At 41.9% G+C, this 25,810-nt stretch overlaps 2 protein-coding genes across 3 annotated transcripts in view; one reads left to right on the top strand and one right to left on the bottom strand.

Annotated features, from left to right (window-relative positions):
• CHCHD3 (coiled-coil-helix-coiled-coil-helix domain containing 3) overlaps positions 1-25,810 on the top strand; it is a 260,893-nt gene that overhangs the window by 127,989 nt on the left and 107,094 nt on the right. For both annotated transcript variants that reach the window (XM_090134009.1, XM_090134014.1), the window contains exon 4: positions 20,009-20,153. In XM_090134009.1, coding sequence (XP_089990135.1) covers positions 20,009-20,153 — 145 coding nt within the window. The remainder of the gene's footprint in view (positions 1-20,008; positions 20,154-25,810) is intronic.
• On the bottom strand, positions 806-3,853 carry LOC149919341 (uncharacterized). Its single transcript, XM_090133993.1, has 8 exons — positions 3,771-3,853; positions 3,364-3,455; positions 3,167-3,268; positions 2,784-2,908; positions 2,465-2,627; positions 2,267-2,373; positions 1,935-2,048; positions 806-1,778 (listed from the first exon to the last, which is right to left on the bottom strand). The coding sequence occupies exons 1-8, from the start codon at positions 3,811-3,813 to the stop codon at positions 806-808; spliced, it is 1,719 nt and encodes a 572-aa protein (XP_089990119.1). The 5' UTR covers positions 3,814-3,853.

Consider the following 25,810-nt stretch of genomic DNA (forward strand, 5'->3'; position numbering starts at 1 on the left):
GACTTGGAGCAACTGCCGCCTCCGTTGGAGGGTTGGAGCGGTTGCAGGGCCTGTTGAGTTGTCATCAGCTGCAAAGATCACTTCTTACAAGTCCCTCAGCATGTGTGGGTGCAGCCAGCCTGGAGGAGGCATCTGGGCAGGCAAGGCCACAGCTCAGCCCAGAGAGCTGCCCTGCCCTGCGCTGACCGCACACGCTCGATGCGGCGCAGGACCTCGAGGCTTGCAGCATTCGCAGACCAGAACCAGCCCTCAGACCTGACAGCACCGCCCACATGCAGGAGGAAAGCCCAAGCTCTGATGCAGCCCTGGACCTGACATGCACCATGAACGCGGTTGCATCCCAAGCCCAGAAACAAGCCCAGAACCGGGCTGCTCCTGCCAGTGCAGCCTGGGTTCTCGAGGAACCCAGTGGTCCATGTGCCCCGCTGGGGATGTGGCCCGAACCCAGCTCAGCCTGGACTGGGCCAGGCGAAGTGAGGTCTGGGATAGCGCGTTCATGGAGGAGAGAACCGTGCTGTCAAGGTCCCTAGTTATGCCCAGCTCAGCAAAAGCAGGGAAGGATGAAGCTGACAAATGTGTTTGGGGGGGGGGGAACTCTGATCTTTATTGTGTTGGACTTTTGGGACCAGAGCAAGCAGGGGAGATGGGAGGGGGGTACGACCCTGCAGATAGCAGGGGGGTTGAAACTAGATGATTGTTGTGGTCTTTTCAACCCATTCTACGACGGGCGCACGGCTGCTCCTACGCAGACTTGGGGGGGCTGTCTGTGGGGACTTTGCCTCTGACATTGTTCCTGGGAGCAGCTTCATTCCCGGGACCGCCTCCGCTGTTGGGCCCGACTCCCGCTGCCTCTTTGGGGTGAGCTGCGGGAATTGGAAGCCCGACGTCTCTGCGGAGGACGGCTTTGGGTGCGGGAGCGCCCTCGCTGCCTGGACGGTCCCCTGCGTCCGGGCACTCTGGAAGCCCTCGGGGATCTCGAAGTGGCAGACCTTGTTGACCTGCGGGTGCCACTCTGCTCCCCTGGGGCTGGCATGTGCCGGCTGCCACGGCGTCTTCTTGGCCGGCTCTGGGAACTTGGGGCCCGATCTTGCAGCGGGGAGCGGCTTCGTGTGCGATTTCTTCCTCGCTGCCTGGGACGTCTTCTGCGTGCAGCTGCCGGAGACGCCCTGGAGGACCCTGAGGCCCTCTGCCTGGTGGATGTGTGGGAGTCGCTCTCAGCACTTGCTGCTGCTGTTCGTCTGCTCCCACGGCGTCCTCGCAGCTGCTCAGAGGTAGCCCGATCCTCTGATGATCGTGGCCCGTTTGTCTCCTGCTCAGTCTCAGGCACACTGGGCAGGTCGCTGGGCTCGGGCAGCTGGGAACTCTGTGATGTCCCCAATGCTGCCTGGCTGGCGGGCATGGAGCTCAAGCTCTCAGGCTCCATGGAGCTTCTGGATGGCTCCAAAGCCCTCTGGCTGGCGGTGCTGGGACCGGCGAGCTCGCTGTTGGTGCTGGAGGCTGTAAGGAGAGGCAGGGAGGTCCTGAGTCTGAAGCTGCAGCACCACAGTGGGATCTGCCATCCCGCTTGGGGCAGACAGACTCTGGCAAAACTGCCTTGAGCACTTGCTGCCAGGCCTTGCCTGGCCCCAGCACGGTGCCACGCGGCTGATTGCTTCTTACCGGTACCCAGGCCAGCACAGCTGTTGCACTCCCACGTGGCCCTTCTGTTATTCAAGTGGGAGCACCGTCGGTGGGTGCCCTCAGCAGCACAGGAGCTGCACAGGAGCAGCTGCCAGGGCCTGGGGAAGCAAAGCGGTTGTGGCCGTGAGGACCAAGTGAGCCAAGCCATGGAGTGCCCGGCACAGCACATCCCTGGTGCTCAGCCCTTGCTCCGCCAGCCTGTGGTGAGGCTGAGATCCCCCCCAGAGCCGCAGAGAGCTGTTGCAGTAACTCACCCCCTTCTCTCCGCGTACTCCCTGCCTCCATGGTAAAGGCACTCACTGGCATCACAGCGCCTGTGCCTCTCTAGAGACGGGTCATATTCATCATTGTCATCCCATGCCGGTCTTCTACAAGAGAAGGGAGGGAAATTGATGAGCTGCTGGTGTCCCCAACATAAGATATAGGGCTATTTCATCTCATTCATCCCACCCCTATTTTCAGGTTCTCCATGAAGCTGAGGCATTTGCTCCTGTGCCGGCCAAGGGCCAGGCCTGCTGAGACAGTCCCTGGACAGGCTCGGCCCTCGTGCCTTCTCATCTGGATGTTTTGTCAGAAAGGCACCAACCTGTTTGGGATGCGGATCCCTATGGTGGACATTTCTTGATAAAATAGAGAGCTTTCTCTACAGCTGGGGCAGCGGAAGCACGCCATGCCATCATTCAGGGCCTGTTGCTGCAGGGGAAGTACAAGCAGGGTGAGCGTGAGCAGAGCCTGGTGCTGCTTAGCACCAAGCATGCCGCCAGGGTGAGGGGAGGACTCCTACCTGGATGCAGCCCCGGTGAAACCAGGCACGTTTGCACACTGGACACACCATGGTGTGGTAGGACAGTTTGTCCCCCACAGGCTCAAGGCAGATGAGGCAGTTCGTGCTTTCATCTGGAACTTCCTGAGTCATCTGTTCAGGGCGGTGCTCAAAGCAGAAGGACCTGTGGGAAGATGAAACGGATAGGCATGGTGAGAAGTGCTGCGAGGAGGGCAGAGGTCCAGGAATGAGCGCCCAGGCCCTGCCTCTAGCTCTGGCAGGCCGCTGGGAGGCGTAACTGTGGGTCTTCCCTGGCTCAGCTGCTGCTGACAGCCCTTACCTGTGCTTTCCAAAGTACTGGGTGATGCATTCCCCATCCTTGGCACACGGCAGGTGGAAGCTTCGTCCACAGCCGCTCTCTGTGCACGTGATGGCAGCCCCTCTCTCACCGCAAACACAGCATTGCTGGAAAGAGCAGAACAGCCCCATCAGCAGCAGACTCAGGGCCTCAATGGCTGACCCCTCAACTCTGTGCAGGGCACAGGATGTGGGCATTGCTGGGTCACACACTACAAAGCAGTCTGGCGGAAAGGGCTCATCTCCTCTGGGCAGGACGTTGACCAGGAGGTGGTTGGAAGGGCTGCAATTGTTTTCCTAGGATCCAGATTAAGCTGGTGCGAGCCCCTCCTGCCACAAATCTGCCTGCTCCATACAGGTCCTCACCTTCTGGTTTGCCTGCTTGACTTTGAGTGTGATGGCAGCAAGTGGGAGGTCCACAGTTTCCTCAAATGGGGGTCTTTCTTGAAAATGAATGCTGGCAAATATCTGTAGGTAAGAAAAAAAGAGCAGGATCTCATTAGGACAGAAAGAAAGGCAGCGTCCTTGGTGGGAATCTGGAAGGAGCCCATGGGAGAACTCACCAAGCAGAACTCATGGACACGAATCTCATTCTCATCAAATGTGCGCCCGCAGATGTCTGGGTCGACATCTGCCCGGCCACACAGCACACACACTGCAGAGGAGAGAGCAAATGTGAGCAGCGGTGAGCAGCTGGCGGGGCCAGGTGTCCCTGAGGGCCGTCCCCAGGGTCCTGCTCTGGGCCTGCCGTGCTGGCTGGAGGCGGTGGAGGGGAAGGGGCCACGGCAGGCCCAAGGCAGCCACAGCCCAAGCTGGGCCCCCTTGCCAAGGAGCAGAGGGGCCCTGCCCCATGCCTGTCTGGGAGCTCCTGCCTGCCCCTTCCTCCCCTCTCAGCTCTCAGCCGCAGGCAGAGCCCCAGCACCACTCTGCCCAGGGTCGGGAGCTGGGCTCAGGGATGCTGTGCTCTCACCTGGCTCCTCCGTGCAGGAGGCCTTCCGCTTCCTATTGGACATGATTGTGCGTTGATAGCGAGCACTGCGAGAGTCCCTCCTCTCTCTGCGCCTCACCAGACCGCACTGACGCTCCGCCTGAGCCCGGCAGCCTTTGCTCTGCTCCAAGCTTCATGCGTCACAATGGCCGCTCTATGACACCCACTGTGACATCACGGTCACCGCCTCACAGAGCGTATGGGCGTGGGCCCTCAATCTAGAGAGCAGTGGGTCTGGCAGGCTGTGCACAGCCAGGGCAGGAATTATGGCCTCCCTCAACCTGCTGGCCACGCTCCTCTGGCCAGCGGCAGGAGTGGAGCTGTCCCTTTGTCAAGGCTGCAGCCCTGGAGCTACACTAGCATTTCTAGTCTGAATCTAGTCTAGGTTTCTCAAGAGTTCAGTTTGCATTTTCATGTCAACAGCATATTTGGTGTCCAGTGTGTGCTGTGAGTGACTATGTACACGGTTTGGTAGGTATAGGACAAGGTGAAGTGGTTTTAATCTGTAAGAGAAGAGCAGATTAATTCTTAGAGGAAATAGTTTACTCAGAGGTTTGTTACTGGAAATGCACTGAAACACGCTGCCCAGGGAGGCAGCACTCAGAAGTGTTTTTTTAATCTAGAAGATTAGATTACATGAAGTCTTAGGGGAAATTCTCTAGTCTGAGATTGGTGAGACTCTGGCACATTCTGCCCAGAGAAGCTGTGGGTGCCTCATTCTTGGCAATGTTCGCGGCCAGGTTAGATGGGGTCCTCATCTCCCAAGCAAGAGGGTAGCAGCTTTTCTGACCAACCTATTCCATTGCATCAATGCCCTCCGATTCAAGAATTTCCTCCCAACGTCCAATCTCTATATATCTGCCATCTTTGTTCAGTATTATGCATCTCCTGGAAGCACAGCTTGTTCTCTCAGGTTTTCCTAGAAACCTTTCCACTTGCCTGGGTAACGTACCCGACCTTCTCTGAAAGATTACTTTTCCTTCATGGCTGAGAAAGAATCACTTCCATACCATGAAAACAGATATCCCCTTTCCAATTGATTTTTCAGTTTCCTGTTTTTTTCAAATGGATCCCAGATGCCTGGCTTTGCTGTTCACCAAGTCCAGGCCACGGGCCCCATTCTGCCTCTTCCTCCTCCTGTTCTTAGAATCATAGGTTCTCAAATCTTTAAAGGTGGTGAGGATCTCTAAGATCATCTAGTCCATCTGTCCACCTCTCATCCATATTGCCCTCCTAACCTTGTATCTATGTATCACATTTATACGTTTCTTGAACACCTTTAAGAATGATGAGTCCACCACCTTCCTGGGCAACCTATTTCAATACCTCAACACTCCTTCTGCAAAGTTTTTCCCTAATAGTCACCCTGAGCCTCCCCTTAGACATCTGGATGCCATTGTCTCTTATACCTTTCCTATTGCTGTTACTTTGGAGAAGAGGCTGACTCCCACCTTGTTACACCTCCTTTCATAGAGTTGTTGAGACTCATAATCTTCTCCCCTGAGCCTTTTCTTCTCCAGGCTAATTCCTGGTTCTATCAGCTGCTCTTATAAGACTCATTAAGCTATTCTTTAATCAGAATATGTGATGCCTTTGTGGTCCTTTTCAATCCTGGTCATTCTGTGATTCTGTGATTCTATGATTCTATGTCATGCTGATGATGGCTGATTATATTATTTTTTTAAAGATTTTGCATTCTGAGAGACAGAAGAAATGATAGTTTTGAAAAGTAAGAATGAACATCAGTGTATATAATCAACATAATAAAATTTATCTACTGTCAGCCTTGTCAGGCTACTGGATTCATCTACTGAAATGCACATAAGAAATACTTAAATATCTGCAAAGGATAAATGTGTTTTCTGACAGGAATTGTACATAAAACAGTACTTACAATTTTTTGTCCTTGAATGTGAGGGAAAATTCAACCTTTATTTATTTTCAACTAGGCTAATTATATTAGCGACTTTACAGTATTTTTTACTTGACAGATGTTTCCCAACTCTTTTTATATGATTTGGTACATGAGGAATGTTAGTTCTGTGCAGAATGAGGTGTTTTTGCAAAATGCTGGTGCTTGACAGTCTCTTCAGTACTGCAGAAAGTTTATTTTGATCAGGTCTTCCATAAGTATCTGCATATAATATGCCAAGTGTATGTTCCTGTGTAGTTTGCTGATGTACGATTGTACCAAAAGACCTTCCCTATGCTTAGTTCTATTTGAACTGTCCTACACTGTATGTTCTGTGATTCCAGCACTAGTTTCATCTGGGGAAATAAGAGGTAATTTTAGTGTAGGGAAAGTATTAGAAATAGACATTTGTTTGGACATTGGCCCTTCACTTTCTGCTTCTGGTTTAAAATTAGGGCATAAGACAGGCAGGACATTTTAGGGACTAGTACTGAGCAGTGTGTGAGCGTTGCTCGAGATCTTATTAAAAGGATCTGATGCATGTAGACGTTATGGTAGTATATCTTAAATCTTTTTTAAAATCTCTCTTCAGACAGTCTCAACCTTGAAAGTTTACTTTTAGTTAAATAAGGGTCATGACCATGTGTGTTCTACAGCCAAACATTTCTAGTGTAGCCTTTACCAAAACCAGATACTTCTCTATCTGCTCAGCAGGTAAACAAGCAGGTTGAAGGGTAACCTCCCATTGGTCTTCAACCAAGGTCCAGTGGAGTTCACTTAAAGATCCAAAAAACATACTTGAGCTTCTCTGTGTGATTTCCTTTGAGGTGGAGCAAGAAAGGTTCCTGTGATCCCTTGCAATGGGATTTGGGTAGATGGTGACTATCGGTAAATGAGAAATGGTGCTTATCTGGATATCAACAATTTCAACCTGCAGTTCCAGAAGAGAACTAGCAGCTGCAGAAGGAAGAGAATTTTTATGTCTTCAATCCACCTTATAGTGCAGTTACAGATACATCCCTGTTATCCCTTCCCTGGATTGGCTACCGATTTTGGTCGACAAAAGAGATAATTAGCTGGGAATGGCTCTTGATAGCTCTTAAACTTTGCTGTGCTTTGACTGGCTCATCTCCTAAGGGTTCGTTGGTAAATTTTTGCCTTGAAAAGCTACAAGAAAAATGCTTTCTTGAATAAGACAGACCATAGATTTTCAAACATTCCATGCTAATGACTTGCTGAAGTCTGCTGGGCTCCATATGGTGTGGTATTTCATCTGTCATTAGCAGGATGAATTATTACAGCCTCTGTATTTCTAAACATACTCATCTGCTTAAAGAAAATCTTTCTAAACTCTACATCAGCTTTTAAAAATATGTACACACAGTCCACAAAGGTGGCTCTCAGTGGTAGTCTATTAGATTGCAGCCATTCATTTCTTACTCTTTTTTATTCTTTTTGTGTTTGGAAGGGGTCTCTGTGTAACTGTGATTCACTTTTCGATTTAATTGATACTCTGATGTGTCTGAGTGCCTCCTCCCGACCTTGTTTTGTCATGTCTCAGCAGTACATTGCATACATGACGTGCTCATAGTAAACTTCATGCAGTGGACAGCCTTTGCAGAAAAGAACAACAAATTCACCAGTGCAAATGTAAAGTGAAAGAAGAATGAAGAGCAATATTAGAGAAGAACCCTTTGGGAAACTACACACGAAAAATGTTATATTAAAATCAATACCGGAGCTTGACCTTTTTGCAGTACTGTGTATTTTAAAGCTTACTATTGATTTCTGTTTTAATAACATGTTTATTTTAGTTTACTGGCATTGGTCTGGAGAATGTAAGAAAAAGTAAAATGATTGATTTATTTAAAATATTCATTTTATATTTTACTGAAGAACATTTTAACTTATTTCATTTTATATGGCCTGTGCATTAAATATGCTGAAAAATCTTTTGAATAGATTTTTTTCCTTCCTAAATAATTCTATTTTCCAAGGTAATTAGATACCCAATTTGACATAGCTGGCTTTTTCTCCCAGTATTTTTTTTCTATAAGGGACAAAAAGCTTCTTTGTTAGTAAGAAAGGAGTTATAATTTAGTATTCTATCAGAGGGACCTCTTAATAATGTGAAAAGTCAGAAAAATTGCATCATCTCTACTGCTGACTGTAGGATAGAGTCCTTCCATGGAAAAACTTCCATGGAAAATTCTTATTCCATGGAATAAGAATTTTCTGTTTTCTCACCCAAATGACTGCACTGTTTTTAAAAAGCAGCTTGAAGAATTTTACTCAGTTGGTAATCAGATTTGGGAGTGCAAGAATTGTCACAGCAGACTCACACCAGAGGCTTGCCTCCTCTGATTGTCCTTTTTCTGACAAGCTTTCATAGATTTATAGAATGGCCTGGGTTGAAAAGGACCACAGCGATCATTGAGTTTCAACCCCCTGCTGTGTGCAGGTTCGCCAACCACCAGACCAGGCTGCCCACAGCCACATCCAGCCTGGCCTTGAATGCCTCCAGGGATGGGGCATCCACAACTTCCTTGGGCAACCTGTTCCAGTGTGTCACCACTCTCTGGGTGAAAAACTTCCTCCTAAGATCTAACTTAAATCTCCCCTGTCTCAGTTTAAGACCATTCTCCCTTGTGCTATCACTTTCCACCCTCAGAAACAACCATTCCCCCTCCTGTTTATATGCTTCCTTCAAGTATTGGAAGGCCATGGTGAGGTCTCCCCGGCGCCTTCTCTTCTCCAAGCTAAACAAGCTCAGTTCCCTCAGTCTTTCCTCACAGGAGAGGTGCTCCAGCCCTCTGGTCATCTAGTGGCCCTCCTCTGAACCCATTCCAAGAGCTCCACGTCCTTCCTGTATTGGGGGCTCCAGGCCTGGACACAAGATGCCAGATGGGGCCTCACAAGAGCTGAGTAGAGGGGGAAAATCACCTCCCTTTCTATGAAGTGCTGTAGAGATTTGAACAGTGTTCAAATACAATTGGGAGAAACTGCTTAGTGAGGAAAGTTACTTGATTACTGTTGCCATTCCTGGGGTAGAAAATGGTGTTGCACACTGGTGTGAGAAGCTATACATGTCGCGTAGAGCTGTGCTGTCAGTGCTGCCACAGCTGATGGAAACTTATTCTGTGTTCATACACTTTCATAAAGTATAACTTGTCTTCCATGAATGCTGGGAAGATTAACCTTTTCCTAATATAATATTCAGTATACTGGAGGAAAATAATTGACTACTATTTTGAGAGAGCAAAACTTGGATGTTGACTGCAACAAACAGGACTTTGGAAAAGAGAAGACATAAATTGCATATGAACTGAAGAGAAAGGCCAATCTAATGACTTCTAATAAGGGCCTGCTATCTCTGAACTTGATGTGTAAGTTTGTGTGACTCTTGTTCCACATTTGAAGGTACTCAGCTGCTTACACGGCAGAGAGAAGACTTCAGATAGCAGTCAATAAGATTGTCAAATAAGCTTTTCCGAAGTGCAAAAAGAGATGCACAGTGGTTTGGTGAAAACTATTTGTTTACTAGAACAAAATAATCAAGTTTGATGTGCAACTGAAATCATAAAAATAAAATAATGACAATAAAGTAAAACCTACTTGTTTTGCCTGCAGAAAAGGCCAGTTCAGCCTCAGGACTGGGGAATACTCATGGAGAAAAGAGTGTGTTTTGCACTGATTCCACTAATTGAGTTTCTCCTATTCTCCCTTTGTAGTTAATTTCTCCTATTCTCTCTTTGTAGTTTTACCTCCTCCTCCTTTTCACAACAGAAGTACCCCTGTCCTATCACATCCAGCAGAAGGTTTAGATGTGAACTTATTCTTTAATATTACTGAGGTCCAGAGGATAATGGGATAACTGCTCTGCCAGAGGAAAGGAAGGGATGAGCAAGGTCAGGGTGGGTCAAAATTTTCAGGTGTGAGAAGAAGCCAAGATTAAATGTGAAGATGTGAGATTTGAGCACAGTTTTGGCTGTAAAACAAGTACTGTGGACAGGTGAGACACTGTAACTGATCCCACTGTCACCAGCCAACTGCTAAAAATGATTATTTTATGATGGAGGCCAAGTCAACTTCTGAATGGGGTTGTATCGCACTTTCTGCTTCTTATAACCTTCAAGGCATAACACATGATCCTACCTGCAAAATGTGAAGGGAATAAAAATGCTGATGAGACTGAGAGTTTGGAAATACCTGACTGGTTTTCTTTGTTATTTTCTTGGAAGAAAAGAATACTATTTGGTGATGGTAGAGTTACTCTCCATGATTTTGTTTTGGTCTTATTCTCTATTAATACCATTATGCCTAGTTCTCAGTATATGCAGAGATGAATTTTGGAGACGGGGATGGAAATAGGAGAAAGCAGTGCTATAATTCACTCCAACCTTTAAAAACCCCCATTTTCAATGGTTTATTTTTCACTCTGATTTTAAAACTTGGCATCTCAACTGACAACTTCTATACGAAGCTTCATCTTGATAAGTTTATTTCTCAGGGAGATTGGAAAATGACTTGAAGCCAGTGAGTTTATTTGGAGAGAGCATCAACAAAAATAACACTGCTTTGTAGTTTCAGATTCAAGTAGGGAGGAGGGCAAATATTTCCCCCTGGCAATTTAAAACAAATCTTTGCTTTCAAACTGCTGAGCTCTTTCGTTTTGAAGAGTAGCAAATGAGTAGACAAAGCAAAGAAACACTTAAAATAATAACAATACTAAAATGTTGTAACTGTCCCTTCACTTTAATGAAGAATTAATGTTGTCATAATTTCATGACTGCCTTTGCAGATCCCAAGAGGAGTGATATTAAATTGGAACGTAATTTCAGCTGGAGTTATGAGAATATCAGGAAAAATCTCAACTAAATACTTACACAAATTATGCAAAACAGTTTTACTATTCTGACTTATGTTCCTTGCATGCCTCTGGCATAAAGGTAGAAATTTATTCATATGTTCTGTCTTTATATAATAGTGATTTATATGCACATATTTTAAAAATGGTAGACTTAAGTAGTATAATTACACCCCCCCACACACACACACACTTGAACTGTCTCCCCTCTCTCCTACTCACTCTCCCCCTGCTCAATCACCGCCTTCCTCCTGCCAAAAAAAAAAAAAAAGAGAACCCACAAAACACAAAGAACACTAATAAGGAAATTTCAACTCAGCCAACTTCTGTAAGGGATCAACGGACTGAGAGTAGTCAGCTTTCATATTGCACCAGGTATTGCCAAGCTGTCCATGGAAGTCATGTTTGTGAAGCTGAGAACTGTATATAATGAGTGGTTTTGAAATTAGTGTCTTTGATCTCTTAATCAAGAACTGGCATATAAAAGAACATGGCCATTAGTAAAGCTTTCAATTGACAGTTATGCTGAGGCTGAAGGGCAGCTGGAAAAAGGAAGTTAATGGAACATTCAACTGAAGTTATTAGTCAGATTGTTATGGGTGATTTTGAAAGTACAGCATTTAAAACAGAGGATAATTGGGAGAATGGAAATAAATGGTTAAGTGGGTAAGGTGGAACGTAGTTTTACCCAAGATAAATTGTGCAGATTATGGTCAGTGTGTTACGCTACCCAAAAAAAGAAAGACAGCAACCCAGAATTCCCAGTGTAGAGCAACCAACCTGATATTTTACTCTCTTGCATGCGGTTACTACTGGATATGAAAATGCAAGAACTGTAGAATGATTTGCGACACATCAAAGATGAGATTTTAATGGGATGAACTGGAGAGAAAAATTAACGTTGTAGCAGAAGTTTACTTGCTGCTGATGCTTTCACATTTTCACTAATATTTTTAAGGAATGATTCACAAATTTTATGTATGCGTGTGGTCTGCATTAAGGAGGGTCATCGCGAGGAAGAAATGGATATAGAGTAAAGTAGTGGAGTTCTTGTTAAATTTAACGATGTGGAATGCAAACACAGAAAAGTAAGAGTAATGTAGTATAAATCCATACTGAAATCTCTATGGAGATACATGAAACAGGTGATTATGAATATTTCTTTCTTTATATTAACCCACAAGATCCAGAGCTGTTCCACAGAATCACAGAATCACAAAACTGTAGCTCTCATTAGATGACAAGAAGGCTTTTTAACCCACATTCTAAACACATAAATTGACTATTCTCATTTTCTTTCTTCTCATTTGTTTCTGTATTTTAATTTAAAGCTTTTGATGATGTTTTTAAAACTTTAGCATTCTTATTTTGCCTTGCTTCTTTTCTGTTTTACCAGTTCTGATTCTGTCTTAGTTAATGAGATCTGGTCAGCATGTGGATCATAGAATTACAGAGTCATAGAATGGTTGGAAGGGACCTTTCAGATCATCAAGTTGCAAACCCCGCTACAGGCAGGGATGCCTCCCTCCAGACCTGGCTTCTCACAGCTCCATGCAGCCTGGTCTTGAATGCTTCCAGGGAGGGGGCATCCACAACCTTGCTGGGCAACCTGTTCCAGTCTTCTTTCTTGCTGTTATCTAGTCTGAATCTACCCTCTTCAGTTTAAAAGTGTTTCAGAAGCCACTTGGGTAGAACAAAGTTACAGGAAAGTTGTATTCCAGTCTTAAATTTAGAAGAGGTTTCTGCTCTCCTGAGGATGATATTTTCTCTCAACTTTTCCAGAAATCAAACTTCAGGATGGATTTTTAAAGAGAAGGATTGCTAACTAAGTTAGAAGTAGCCTCTTTCACCTGTAGTATGCAGTGACCTATATGAATTGAAATTAAGTTTTTTAATGTTTTCATTTTTTAGGAAGACGTTTTTCACTCAAAGGGTGGTGACACTCTGGAACAGGTTGCCCAAGGAGGTTGGGATTTGGATAATTTGGTTTTAAATCTCTGTCCTTGACCACCGCTTTGCAGAAGCAGATCAGCGTTAGATAGATAATCATAGAATATCCTGACTTGGAAGGGACTCCTGTGGATCATATAATATAGCAGATTTGGCAGTCAGGTGAATGCTAGAATTTGAGTAGGACAGATATCCATTTCGCTCTTCTCAGACTCCAGTTTAAGTTTAGGTTAAAGGTTTTCCTGGTATTTCTAGCATCTTTTCAAGTCCCTTGTTAGCTCCAGTGATTTTCAACCACATCTTTCTATGGCACATTCTGTATGCATTCATTAAATATTGAAACTCAGTACTCGGAAACATTATTCATTCATTAATATTGCATCGTAGCCTAAACTGCATTGTTCAAAACATTTTTGGATGTTACGCAAGTCTGTCAGAATGCATTAACAAACTTCATTGCATCAAACTAGGCAAAAACCCACGATGAGCGGTTTCTACTGTAAACATGTTGTACTCTTATTTTTAATTATTGTAAGCTTTCTGGATTGAGGAGGTGTCATATAGAAAGGAAAATGTTCAGAGATCATGAAAGACGGGGATGCTGGATTAAACTAACAGTAATTTAAAAAGTGACTAAGTGTACAGATGTACTTCTTCAATGCTGGAATGTTTTAGTTTTACGTCTTCTTACATGGGCTTCATCCTTCAAGATCACTTCCAGCATTTAATCCCAAAATATCTTTAGATTTTTCTACGTTTTATAGAAAAGAAGATGATTTTCTTGATAGTGGGCTTTGAAACAGAAAATACTTTGTTTTGGTTGTTGGAGGTAGCGAAAAATGACAGAGTTCACACTCAAAACTTGAATGAGTTTATCTTGGATCACCAGAAATCCATCAGATTGTGTAACTTGGAGACTGTAATAAAGATGCAACAACTGGCAAGTAATCATTTCCCTGGAAAATAACAGAAAGGATATGTTTAAGCTTTGATAGTGTAATAAATTTTCAATATCTGGAAATAAGAAGGGCTGAAAATGATACATCACTATATTTGCTTTTAATACTGTAGTGTTTACCAGTTTTGGGTTTCCTGTGGATTGTGGAATAGTTTAGAACAAAGTGTGTCATGGCTGTCGAAGCTCAGAGCACGTAAGACAGTTGGTGTTATTTTGTTTGTTTGTCATTTAGATTATTAGCATTTTCTCTGTGTGGCTGTTTTTCATGAATTAAAGGGTGCTTTTTTGTTAATGACAACCTCTAACATCTGCAGGTGTTTTCTCAAGAATGACAGAAATGGATATTTTGGAGTAAACAATAGAGTGATTTCTTCTGGATTGAGAATTAAATTATTCATCTTGTTAGTGTGGCTTACACGGTTCATGCTGTGCAAGATTACAGTACCATGTCGTAATTTCATGTGGTTTCATTAACAATTCCCTTTTCTTGAACTCTTTTTAAAACATGGATCTGAAAAGCATGAAAGGTTTTCTTCAGAGTGCAGTGAAGTTGTTGTTTGTTTTTTTTTTTTTCTCATTCCTGGAAAACATATTTATGTTTCTTAAAAAGAGATTATAGCAAATGTCACATTAGAGAGGCTTTGCTATTTTTTCCCTTAAACTTCTAATTCTTCTTCACAAGTGATTAGAGAGAGGAACTTGTTGGGTATTTCAACTTTTCTCCAATTTCCTTAATGGTCATATGTTACTATATGTGGAATATCTGTGTTTAGGAATCAGCTTGGCTTTCTACTTATCACAGAATCACACAATGGTTTGAGTTGTAAGAGACTTTGAGAGGTCCTTTAGTCCAACTCCATGCGTGTAAATTATGTTGTTATTTAAAATACATTTAACAGAAGGATTTATGTGCCTTAACACAAAGAGAATCATGAAGGTTTACAGGCATGCACTGATACGCTTTTCTATTCAGTGTTCACAAGTTTGGATTTACTGAAAGCATATTTCCAGAAGGATGGGAGCTGACATGAATATGCTATTTTGAAGTATCAGAGTTACAAGATGCCTATCCAGTAGGTTAACTGTATCAGTCACTGGCTGCATAGTTGTGCTCTCTGATAAAAACTAGGTTGTGTTAACAATGAACAGGTCCAGAAATTGAGCTTTGTGTGTACTTGATTGTAAAAAAAATTAGGATGGGATGCACGCATTTTCCTGTCTTCAGGAAACTTTTTTTTTTTTTTTCCCTATTGCTTTGGTTAATGAGGTTATATAGTTAATACTTCTAATTACCTATCAGCAGATCTATGAACAGATAGAGATATCACAAAAATCAGTGTTAAAATCAATAGCAAAAGGAAGAATAGGAAAGATATGGACCCACTGGTAAGTGGGGCAGGGTGTCCGGTGACAAGAGACAGAGAATAAGCTGAGATCCTCTGTGCTATCTTCATCTTCTCTGCCTCAATCTACACTAGAAAATCCAATGTACAAGAATCCCAGGACGCTGAGACCAACACGAAGATGTTGAGCTCTGATCACTGATAAGTGATGATAGCACGGAGAAGAGAAGGCTGCAAGGTGACCTCAGTGCAGCCTTCCACTACCTAAAGGGAGCCAACAAACAGGAGAGGAGTCAACTCTTCACAAGGGTAGATAATAGAAGGGCAAGGGGAAATGGTTTTAAGTTGAGGGAGGGAAGATTTAGGTTGGATATAAGGGGGAAGTTCTTTACTATGAGAGTGGTGAGGTGCTGGAACAGGCTGCCCAGAGAGGTTGTAGATGCCCCGTTCATCTCTGGAGGAGTGCAAGGTCAGGTTGGATGGAGCTCTGGACAGCTTGGTCTAGTATTAGATATGGAGGCTGGTGGCCCTGCATGCGGCAGGGGGTTGAAGCTTGATGATCCTTGAGATTCCTTTCAACCCAAGCCATTCTATGATTCTATGATTCCATGATTCCATGGCTTACTTTTGTAAAGAAGGATCATTTTAGGAACACCTACACAAACTGGACATACATAAATCCATGAGGACTGATGAGATTCTGAGGGAGCTGACTTGTGTCATTGTGAGGCCACTCACAGTTAGCTTTGAAATGTGATGGTGGTCAGAAAAGCTTCCTGAAGATGGTAGGAAAGCAAATGTCACGGATTTTCAAGAAGGGCAAGCAAAGAGATCTAGGACTTGGACAAGAGGCAATGGAAACAAACTGGAAAACATGAAAATCCATCTGAATACTGGAAATTACAGGGCCAGTGGTCAGAGAAGGCTGCCCAGAGTCAACGTGAAGGTTCCAACAGAGGAGATATTTGAAACCCAAGCAGACATTGTCCCAGGTAGCCTGCCTTATCTGCACCTGCTTGAACAGGGAATTTGGAGATGATGGCACAAAATCCCTTCCAGCCCAAATAATGGGGTGGTTCTGTGAGAGCTGTGGGCTGTGCTTTCCATAATAAAGCAAGAAACAATCATCACCTGTTTAAAAGATGTATGAAAGAAGTTACCATGTAGAATTTATGAGTGTTGGAAGACCTAGAGGTAATAACAAGATAACTGACTTAACAGTGTAGTGCAAGAGTAAACGCTCTTCATGGCATTAACTCAGAGCTCTGATGTTCTTAAAGCCAGTAGAAAGGCAGGAATTTTTGGTTTCTGTATATATGATTGTATACTATAGAACAGTTGAGAGTATGAAATACTGTGAAGTGTTAATCCAGACTTTAGTATGAGTGGGGTTTTGGTTGTACTTTCAAATAGCACTGTGGAAAAGTGATAGGTTTGCATCCTTTATTTCATTAAATCAACTGCTGTAACTAGATGACTGTGTGCTTCTTGAAACAGTATTTCATAATTATTTACAAGTATTCTATTCCAGCTATCAACTCTGTAGAAAAATGTATAGCAAGCAGCCTTCTTTGCTGTTTCAGCAGCTTTTTAAAGCACCTTCCTTAAAAATGATCAGTGTAATGCATAATGTCTTTTGTCTGTTAACTAAAGCTTTCAGCTTTAACATGAGAGCTGTTATACTGAGCCTTCAATTGTGTTGTAATTAAAAATGCCATTTTAAGTGGTCTGTTTCTGTGGCATTCTTGGAGTAGTGGACTTTACTGTCAAATTGTGCTATTTAATTGCTTATCAACTGCAGATACTGAGTTATTTATTTATTTTACTTTTGGCTAGGTAATAATATAATTTATTATGGTAGATTTAGCTGATGTTTGCTTTCATTCAGCAGCACTACACGTTGAACGCCAGTGAAATGAATTTGTAATGTCAAGGAAGGAAACTACTGTAAGTTGATGCAAGCAAATGTTTGAGATCAGAATGTAGCTGCCTTCTGTTTGTTTCATTAAGCTCCTACAAGCTACCCAATTATGTAACTCAAATAAATGCAAATTACTTCAAAATCCTACTTCTTATTTTAAAACTCCAGTGAATTTAAATCAGTTGTGATGGGCATTTAGGACATTGTTTGTGGATAAAAGTTGCCCTAAGTGAAAAAGTCTAGGGGATGCTTTAGGAAGTTAACTAGTTGTCTTTTCTTGTGTAGCTATGACATACATTTCTGATCTAGTGGTTGGCAACCCTGCACGCAGCAGGGGGTTTGTATCTAGATGATCATTGTGGTCCTTTACAACCCAGGCCATTCTGTGATTCTGTGATCAAATGAATGAGGATTAGGGTAGAATCACAGAGTCACAGAATGGCTTTGGTTGAAGGAAGCTCAAAGATCATTTACTTCCAACGCTTCTGCCATGGGCTGGGTTGCCATCCACTGCATTGGATGGGTAGATAGGAAAGACTTTTTGCTTTAAGGTGCTGTCATATGCGAGCCATTACATAAATGAATAGTATGCTTTTTTAAAATATACATTATAATGCCACACCAAAAAATGAGCAAAATTTTTGTTGTGCTCCTTTCTTTGGTTGAGATGGTCTAAGTACCTTGTTCTGCAGTCTAGATATCTAAAATCTAGACATCTATTCTCTGGTGCTTTTTCCCTGTGGTTAACCTGTATTTTGTCTCTTGTTGGCCACTAAATGAAGATGTTGGAATGGATCAAGTATTAATTGAGCTTGGAAACTATGTGAATGTTCCATTCTCCAGAATATGAACTCATGCAGTGGTCTTTCGGGTAGAACGGGGGCAGCAGTAAGATTCTTTTGTTTATTTTATTTGTTCATTGTTTTTTTTATTTGGGTGAAGTTGATCATTTTTTGCGAAGCATTTCTGTGGCTTAGCAGCAAAACTGGAAGCTGCTGGGTGAGCCAGGGAATGCTTACCTCTGGGAGGACCCAGGAAATGCTTACAGTTTTGTGGTTGGATATTTATGCTGATGATGTTGTACCTTCATACCATTATAAGTGCGTTTTTAAAGAAATGGGGAAATCACATTTTTAAGAAGGAAGGATGCTCTGTATTCAGAAAGCTGTTTTGGGGCGAGCCATTAGAAACCACAGATAAGATCTTTCCATTTTTGATGTGGGTATCTCATATCATTTTTATTGGTATTAATGAGCTAGCTAATATTTAACGTTCTTTTATTTATCAGGTACTTGGAAAGAACACGTCACTTATCTATTTAGTAATGTCTTCTTGATTTTACATCTGCAGTGGTGACAAAAGAAGTGAGGGAGAATGGAACATTCCTTTGGCCACTTTAGGTCAGCTGTCCTAATTCTGTTCCCTTTCAGTTCCTTGGGCTCTTTTCTGAGAATGACCTCGGCCTTCTAGCAGCCTTTTCAGATATTGTCTGACTTCATACACTTTAATTATGGGCTGCTAGGTATAATATGCATAAAGAAGCAGGAGAAAAGCATGTACGGGAAGTAAAATCTATAAAGGGTGAGGAAGGAGTTTACTTCAGTCTCTGGGAATGTTAAGTGCTTTCTCTGTTGTTTCTCCTAAGAAAAAGCTGCTGAGACTATTTTGACACTTTTTAAACAAAACATTATTTCTCCAATGGAAAAGACAACCAGAATGTTTTGACTGAAGCATTGATTGTGTGAACGATTTGATATACCAATGCTTTTGGAATAATTTGGGGGACCATGGGAAATCACTTAATGGAATTTGGTCCATGTCTACATAATCTGACTTTTGCTAGAGTAATTGAAGATGCCGCTTAATAAACTTTTTATAAAGACTCCCAGTTGGTTGCTGCATTTCAGAGGGTTGTCTGAGCACTGAAGTAATACATCTTGTAATTGTCTTTTTCCCCCCCACCTCACTTAGATATTTTCCCCAGGGAAGAATCTAATGTACTGTAATGCTCGTACCTTTTACAAAGTGACCCTACTCATTACGATTTGTTCTCTGAAGCTCCCTTGACAACATATAAATGCACTGAGAATCCTTAAGCTTTGTCTTCTGCACTCCTGGAAAAAAATCTATTTGAAAATTTGTCTTTAATTCTGCCATTACAGCTCTGAGTTCCTGAATGTCAGCACCTTGCTCTGTGTCACAATGCATGCTCAACAGATATATTCTAATAGCTATCCTATTTATACCTACACATTTTCATAAAAAATAGGTGCAGTGTGCAGAGTAAATGTTTTGAGTAATGTTATATTTTATGATGTGTAAATGTTGACACCTGATTGTGGCCTTCCAATACTTGAAGGGAGCATATAAACAGGAGGGGGAATGGCTGTTTGCAAGGGTAAATAGTGATAGGATAAGGGAGAATGGTCTTAAAGTGAGACAGGGGAGGTTTAGGTTAGATCTTAGGAGGAAGTTTTTTACACAGAGGGTGGTGATGCACTGGAACAGGTTGCCCAAGGAGGTTGTGGATGCCCCATCCCTGGAGGCATTCAAGGCCAGGCTGGATGTGGCTGTGGGCAGCCTGGTCTGCTGGTTGGCAAACCTGCACACAGCAGGGGGGTTGAAACTGGATGATCATTGTGGTCCTTTTCAACCCAGGCCATTCTGTGATTCTGTGACTTTCTGGGGCTGGTGGTAACTGTGTTAACTCTACTGCAGTAGGTTCTATAGCTCTTTTCATTTCCTCTCAAATTGCTGTGAAATGTTTATTCTGATTGTTTCATCTGTTTTCCAGCTCTGTAAGCAGGTACCACATTTAGGTTGATGGTGTATCTGGAGATAAAAAAAAAAAAAAATCCCATTGCAGAAAAGAATGGTGATTTTAGGAGGAAATTGGATTGTGGGGCAGGGAAGAATCTCCTTGAAAAAACATTCCTTAAAAGCAACAAACTGAGTACTCCTCATAAAAAACAAACAGAGCTCTGTACATACCCACAGTACTCAAAGATGCTTTTTCAAAAACCCTTGAATGATCTGTGCTCAGTGTGATTTATGAAGTAGCATTCCTAAGACTTGTTGAATTTGTGTATTTGGATTTTGATGCTTCAATCTGAAATAATCTGGAATTTCTGGTGAATTCATGTTCTGCTGTTTTCAGAAGCCTGTAATAATTTGTTACAGGGACTGCTTTCAAAGTGATTGTGTTTACATCTCTTAAAATGAATTTAGATAATAAGCTTTCCATCTGAATTTCCCTCTGTCTTCTGTAGACTGAAACAAGAACAAGAGTATGTACGTGATGAGTTTGGCAAAATCCTGGAACGAGAAAGGGTTTCTTCAAATGAGCATCTGACCCGAGCCATTCTTCGTGAGAGAGCTGCAACAGAAGAGGAGCGTCAGAAGGCGCAGCGCTTTGTAAGTTCAAGGTCTTGTAGAATGCTTGGATTTCTGAACAGCCATCTCTTCTGACTTGTTTCAATCTATTAGTAGAAGCAGAAAGTGCGAGTTGTCTTGTGATTTATTTAGTATAGAATAGCATGATAGAAGAATAGTTGAATAATAATAGAATAAGATAGAAGACTAGTTGATAGTCTAGGTCAGGGGGGAAGTTCTTTACTATGAGAGTGGTGAGATGCTGGAACCTGGAGGCCTGCCCAGAGAGGCTGTGGATGCCCCATCCATCCCTGGAGGTGTTCAAGGCTAGATTGAATGCAGCCCTGGACAGCTTGGTCTGGTTTAAACGTGGAGGTTGGTGGCCCTTTCTGTGGCGGGGGGATTGGAGCTTGATGTTCCTTAAGATCCCTTCCAACCCAAGCCATTCTATGATGTGATTCTGTGAGTCTGCTTACTAACTTGGTTTATCAAAGAGTTACAGAGTACAAGATCCTCTTCCATAAGTTAATTACTTTCACATTTCAAGGAAGTCCATAATATTCCTCACTTGAAAACTGTCAATAAGGAATCAAAAACTGTAATTTTGAAGTCTCCTTCATGCTAGAAAACAAAAAGAATTGTCTAACTCTTGTTGATTGCCTGAAACGTTGGTACTGGCTTAGTGAGAAATTCTGTATCAAAGAATCCTATTTTAATAGAGCTGCTGTATAAAAACTTCTGGACAAAGAAGTTATAAAATGCAGCTGCCTGTTTTCTTTTGAAAACTGGCAACTGTATATTTCAGTCATTTTCAAATGTCTGGCAGATTCATAGCTTCCTATGTAACATTTCCTTGGTATATTGAGTCTGTACTGAGCTTTCCTAGTAACGATAATCATTATGCTCTGAGATACGAATATCACTTAGGATTTCTTTCAAGGTTGCCAGAGTATAAATGATTAACAGATCATTAACAAGAAGAAAAGTTTCAAATGACTTACGTGAGCATTCCTTTTAAAATAAGGAGGATTAGTTATACCACCATCTATGTAAATATGTTCGACTCTCTGCATCAAAGATGAATTCAAAGCTTTCTAAGAGCTACTGGTGGGTAAGAGAGGCAACCAGTCACTTCAGTAATCAGTAGCTTTATCTACACTGTGTAAATACAAATCTATTGCCTCTACTATTTTTCCAAACCATTTGTGACTTAAATTTCAAACAAACAAACACCAAACAATAAAAAATTATTAGATAAATTATTAATATTTGGGGGAAAAAAGGAAAATGGAGGGGAGTTATGTCTAAGACAGAGCTCTAGTCTTATGCCTTTAACCCTCGGGCTGTTAACGTGAAGAATGGATAAGGGTTTTGTGGTCTCAGCCTAATGGAGAACCGAAGAGTTACATTGAGGTTTAATATTTGCATGACTTACCTTGAACTTTACATCTTTCACTTAGTGCTGTCCTTAGCGCTGTGCTTTTGTGAAGCATGTGATGCCTTTTTCATCATCCAAATGCCTGAGAGAGATCTAATTATGATATGAAACAGGTGTATTTAGCTATCATGTTGATTGTATTGTTAATTTTCACTTATTCTAGAATTTTTAAGGTAGAACTGCCTACATGAAGGAATCACCTGTGAGGTTTTAAAAGATCGTGGAGTTCTCTGCTGAAGTTTTTGCTGAAACTACTGCAATTTTTTGTTTGTTTGTTTCCACCATAGTTTGTTATTAGCTATTTATTTGTCCAACAAATCCAAGTTGAATTTGTAACATTTGCAACATGAAGATATGTCTGTGTGCTCCATTCTCAGGTGGAGTGAATGATCCCATGTGCTGGTTAAGTGCTAGAGCAGGTTGATTTTTTTATTTAGCCCAGATTTGGTCACATCTGTCAGATTCTTTATTGGAGAAAGGACTAGTGTTTAGGAAATGTCAATATCTTTATCTTCATTGTTAATTCCTTTGCTGCTAAATTGTTTAAATAGTGAGAAGACAGAGATGCAGTAAAACAGGAAGAATGTTTTTGTATAAAGGCTGCTAATTCAGCTTTAACAAACAGATACGAAATTGTTAGATTGAGGTAATATCTCCCAGTCTTAAACCATTTAAAACTGGCTGCTGCTTATAGGTTCAAACAGGAAACTTTTAAGTATTAGAACACCAAAAGTTGGCATTGGCTCTTCATACAGATGAAGAAAATTGGTAAGATGAAGCTGAAGCTGACAGCTAAGATTAGAAGCTTTGCAGGTGATAAGAAGTAGAGAAGGATGTCATTTGTCTTTTTAAGGAAAAGTGTTGCAATTTTCAACAAAGATATCTAAAGGACTCCAGCAGAGCTTGAACAGCAAGGTAAGGCAAAGGAGTTCACCCTTAAAAAATTGGAAATAATTTTTAAGTGAGCAGAATGAGCACAAGTTAGGCTAAATACTAAAAAACAACCCTCCAGAATATTATGTGTGACCAGAAAGATTCAGTCACAGAATCATTGACTATCCCAAGTTGGAATGGACACACAAGGATCATGGAGTCCCACTCCCACACAGGACCACCCAAAACCCAAACCCTATGCCTGAGCATGTTGTCCAAATGCTTCTTGAGCTCTGGCAGCTCAGGGCTATGCTCATTGCCCTGGGTAGCCTGTTCCATGCCCACTGCCCACTGATGCAGAACTTTTCCCTAACCCCTTGGGCCCTATCACTGTCACCAGGGTGCAGAATGTGTGTGTGCAAGCCCAGACTCCATGGAACTGAAATCCCAGCAAGGACTGTAGAGTCAGTCACTGGGAAATGTGATCTGTGATAGAATAGGTGAACCCATAGCAGCAAAACAGTTCTGAATTAATTCTTTCATATGTGCCTTTTAAAGTGGAGGAACTTTGCAAGCTGCCATGCCAGAAGTTTTCTTTGCAGAGATTTCCTCAGACAAAGCCATTGATCTGAAGATTCAGTAGAAAACATTAAGGAAAATTGATGGTTTTACCAATAACAGCTCTTCAGGCCTGGGTGGTATTCATGAAGGCTTTAAAAGAAACTTGATGATAGATGAGCTAATGATAACTGAGCTACTTACATGCTGTGTAAGCTCTTAGGAGAAGCTCCCTCAGTACAGGTGGGGAATTGGCTGATGGGATATCAGCTTCTTAAAATATGATTCTGGGGGAGATCCAGACACATAAAACTCAGAAGTTCTGATGTTTGTACCAAGCAAGGTAGGAGTGATAAAATTTAGAGTCGAATTTCCAGATCCTCATGTGCAGAATGTGCTTGCAGTTGTGCTTAAGAACTATCTGTAGCAGTGTAGCATGTCAAAAATATTTCTTTCTTCCATATCCTTAGCACATACAGTGTGATATTTCTTCTGTTCATCCTTCCTGAGGGAGGACTTCATAATGGATTAAGGCATTTATTTCAGGCTGACCACAGAAGAATTTTGATATTGGATTGATCCCCTCTGTGTAGTGTTCCATACTTGTGACTACTCCAAGAATACTTACATTGTGTTTATGCAGGCAGCAGACCTATCTTCCTTTTCACTATTTGTGACTGGAGACCTTCACTACACATCTAAGCATTGTGGATAGTTGAGCTGGGCACAGTGTTGTTGAGTGCCTTTAAATGCGGTAGCTTTGCCATAAACAGTGTATTGATGTTCCATCACTGCAGTCATTATGAGATCCAGGGTGAGACACAGAGAACATGTAGGAAAAAATCAATAGTTATCCAAAGTGCAGAGGACCTGTTGTATTTCCATCTCCTTGTAATGACCTGGAGTTTACTGTTAACATGTTTGCTTCACTGTCTGGACTGAAACAAGCTGTCATTAAGACCCTATATGTTAGAAAATGGTTTTATTGAGCTGCCAATGACATTAAAGTCTCATTTCCCTTTGAAGAGGCACAGAAATATTGTTCTGTTCATTTGCTGTAACCATAACATTAAAATTTGATTACTGCTATCATTAGAAATCTGTATCCATACTAATATAATTACATATATTTCCCCATGTATTGTTCCAGGCTTTCACAGAAGTACCTGTTAGAGAATGAAGTCTGTTGTTGCTGAGGTATTTTCCTGTTGTGTAAATTATTTGCTGTATGAGAGAGTCTATTAATAAGCTCTGTGCTCAAGAAGTCAAATTGGCAGAAGTATCCTTACTTTAAAAAGCAGTTTCTGCACTTCAGGTGCATGTGGTAATCGATCTATTGGATTTTTGAGGTATGTGTAGAATTCTTTTTTTTTTTTTTTACTTTTCTGAGCACTGAAATCAATAGACAAAATTCATTCCTTGATATGTTAGAGCTGAAGCACGTTGAATTATGATAGGAGTGAATTTGACCTATTGTCATAATTGAATACATACTGTTTAAAATGGAGCATTTTCATCTTCTCTGTCTCAACCGTTAGGATATTTTCCCTATCATCCCTATCGTCCATATCACTGTGTGTGTGTGCTGTGCAGCCTTTCCTTTAGTGTTGCATTTATTTTTCCTGTCCCCAATTCATTAGCTTTTTCAAGAGGAGGTCCTCTATTTTCTCTAAGCAGATTATGTGCTGACTCTTCCTGCTCTTTCCAAACAGTCCTGTGCTAACCGTATTTTAAGGATGATTTCACTAGAAAATACCAGGGGGAAGAATTACTAAACGAGTTAAAGCATTAGTTCTCAAGAGAAAAGAAGTCTGTTTACAAACCTGCAGTATTTATTACATACCTCATTTAGCTCATTCATCATTTTAATAGAAAAATGAATCTTTTTAGATGATTCTGAAATAATTCGAGGTAAACTACACAGCCCGAGGCACAACATGATTGCTTACTGCAGAGAGGACGAAGCTGTTTCTGGGAAGTATGGTATGATTGGTGGCTGTAATTTACAATTTATGACAGTGAAAATACTAAAGGCGCATATTTGAAAATTAGACTTAAGATTTGAAAACAACGTGGTACAGAGCTAAACCCAGTGACACTTCTTTTGTCTCTTGTTCTTCAGTTTTATAATGTAGAAGCATTTGTACTCTTTGAATGCTTGTCTTTTTTTCAGATCTACTGGTAAGATTTGATTCAGTTTTATGTACGTGGTACTTTGTTGCCAAGTACTTTTCCCCTTGCCATTTAGAAATAGCTGTTTTGTTGCAGCAAATGATCCCCTCGCCTTCGTGCTCGTGATATGGGAGACAGAGTAAAATTAAAATGAGGTGGAAAAAGTTGCTTTTGAATGCTGAGGATGAGATCTACGGGTCTTTTATTGGCTTTGTTTTGGGGGAGAGGGATTTGGTTGCTTTTTTACAGAAGCAGAATACACTGAAAAAATCATTTACACTTTGAAAATATTAAACTCCATTGCACTTTACATGCTTATCTTCATTTGAATAAACACGATGTTATGGATATGGCTTATGTCTCTCCTGGCACACATTTATTCTCTCACCGACTCTCCTTCTCGTTGGCATTTCTGATGCAGCTGTAAGGTGTGTAGGATAGGAATCTGGCTTTCTGTCTGTTCTGGGATACTATATAGATGATACGAAACTACTGCACGAACAAGAAGGTGCTTCTATGCAAATAGAGATCAGTAATGTTGGTTTCCAGCAATGCAAGAAATGGGACTTACTACCAAATATTTGCAAACCGTGAGTGGTTTTCTTATCTGGCTGGATGTATGTGCCTTAAGGAAATGGTAAAGGCCCATTTGCATGTC

This window comes from Phasianus colchicus, chromosome 1 (assembly GCF_987193195.1).
Source record: "Phasianus colchicus chromosome 1, bPhaCol1.hap1.1, whole genome shotgun sequence".
Taxonomy (NCBI): domain Eukaryota; kingdom Metazoa; phylum Chordata; class Aves; order Galliformes; family Phasianidae; genus Phasianus; species Phasianus colchicus.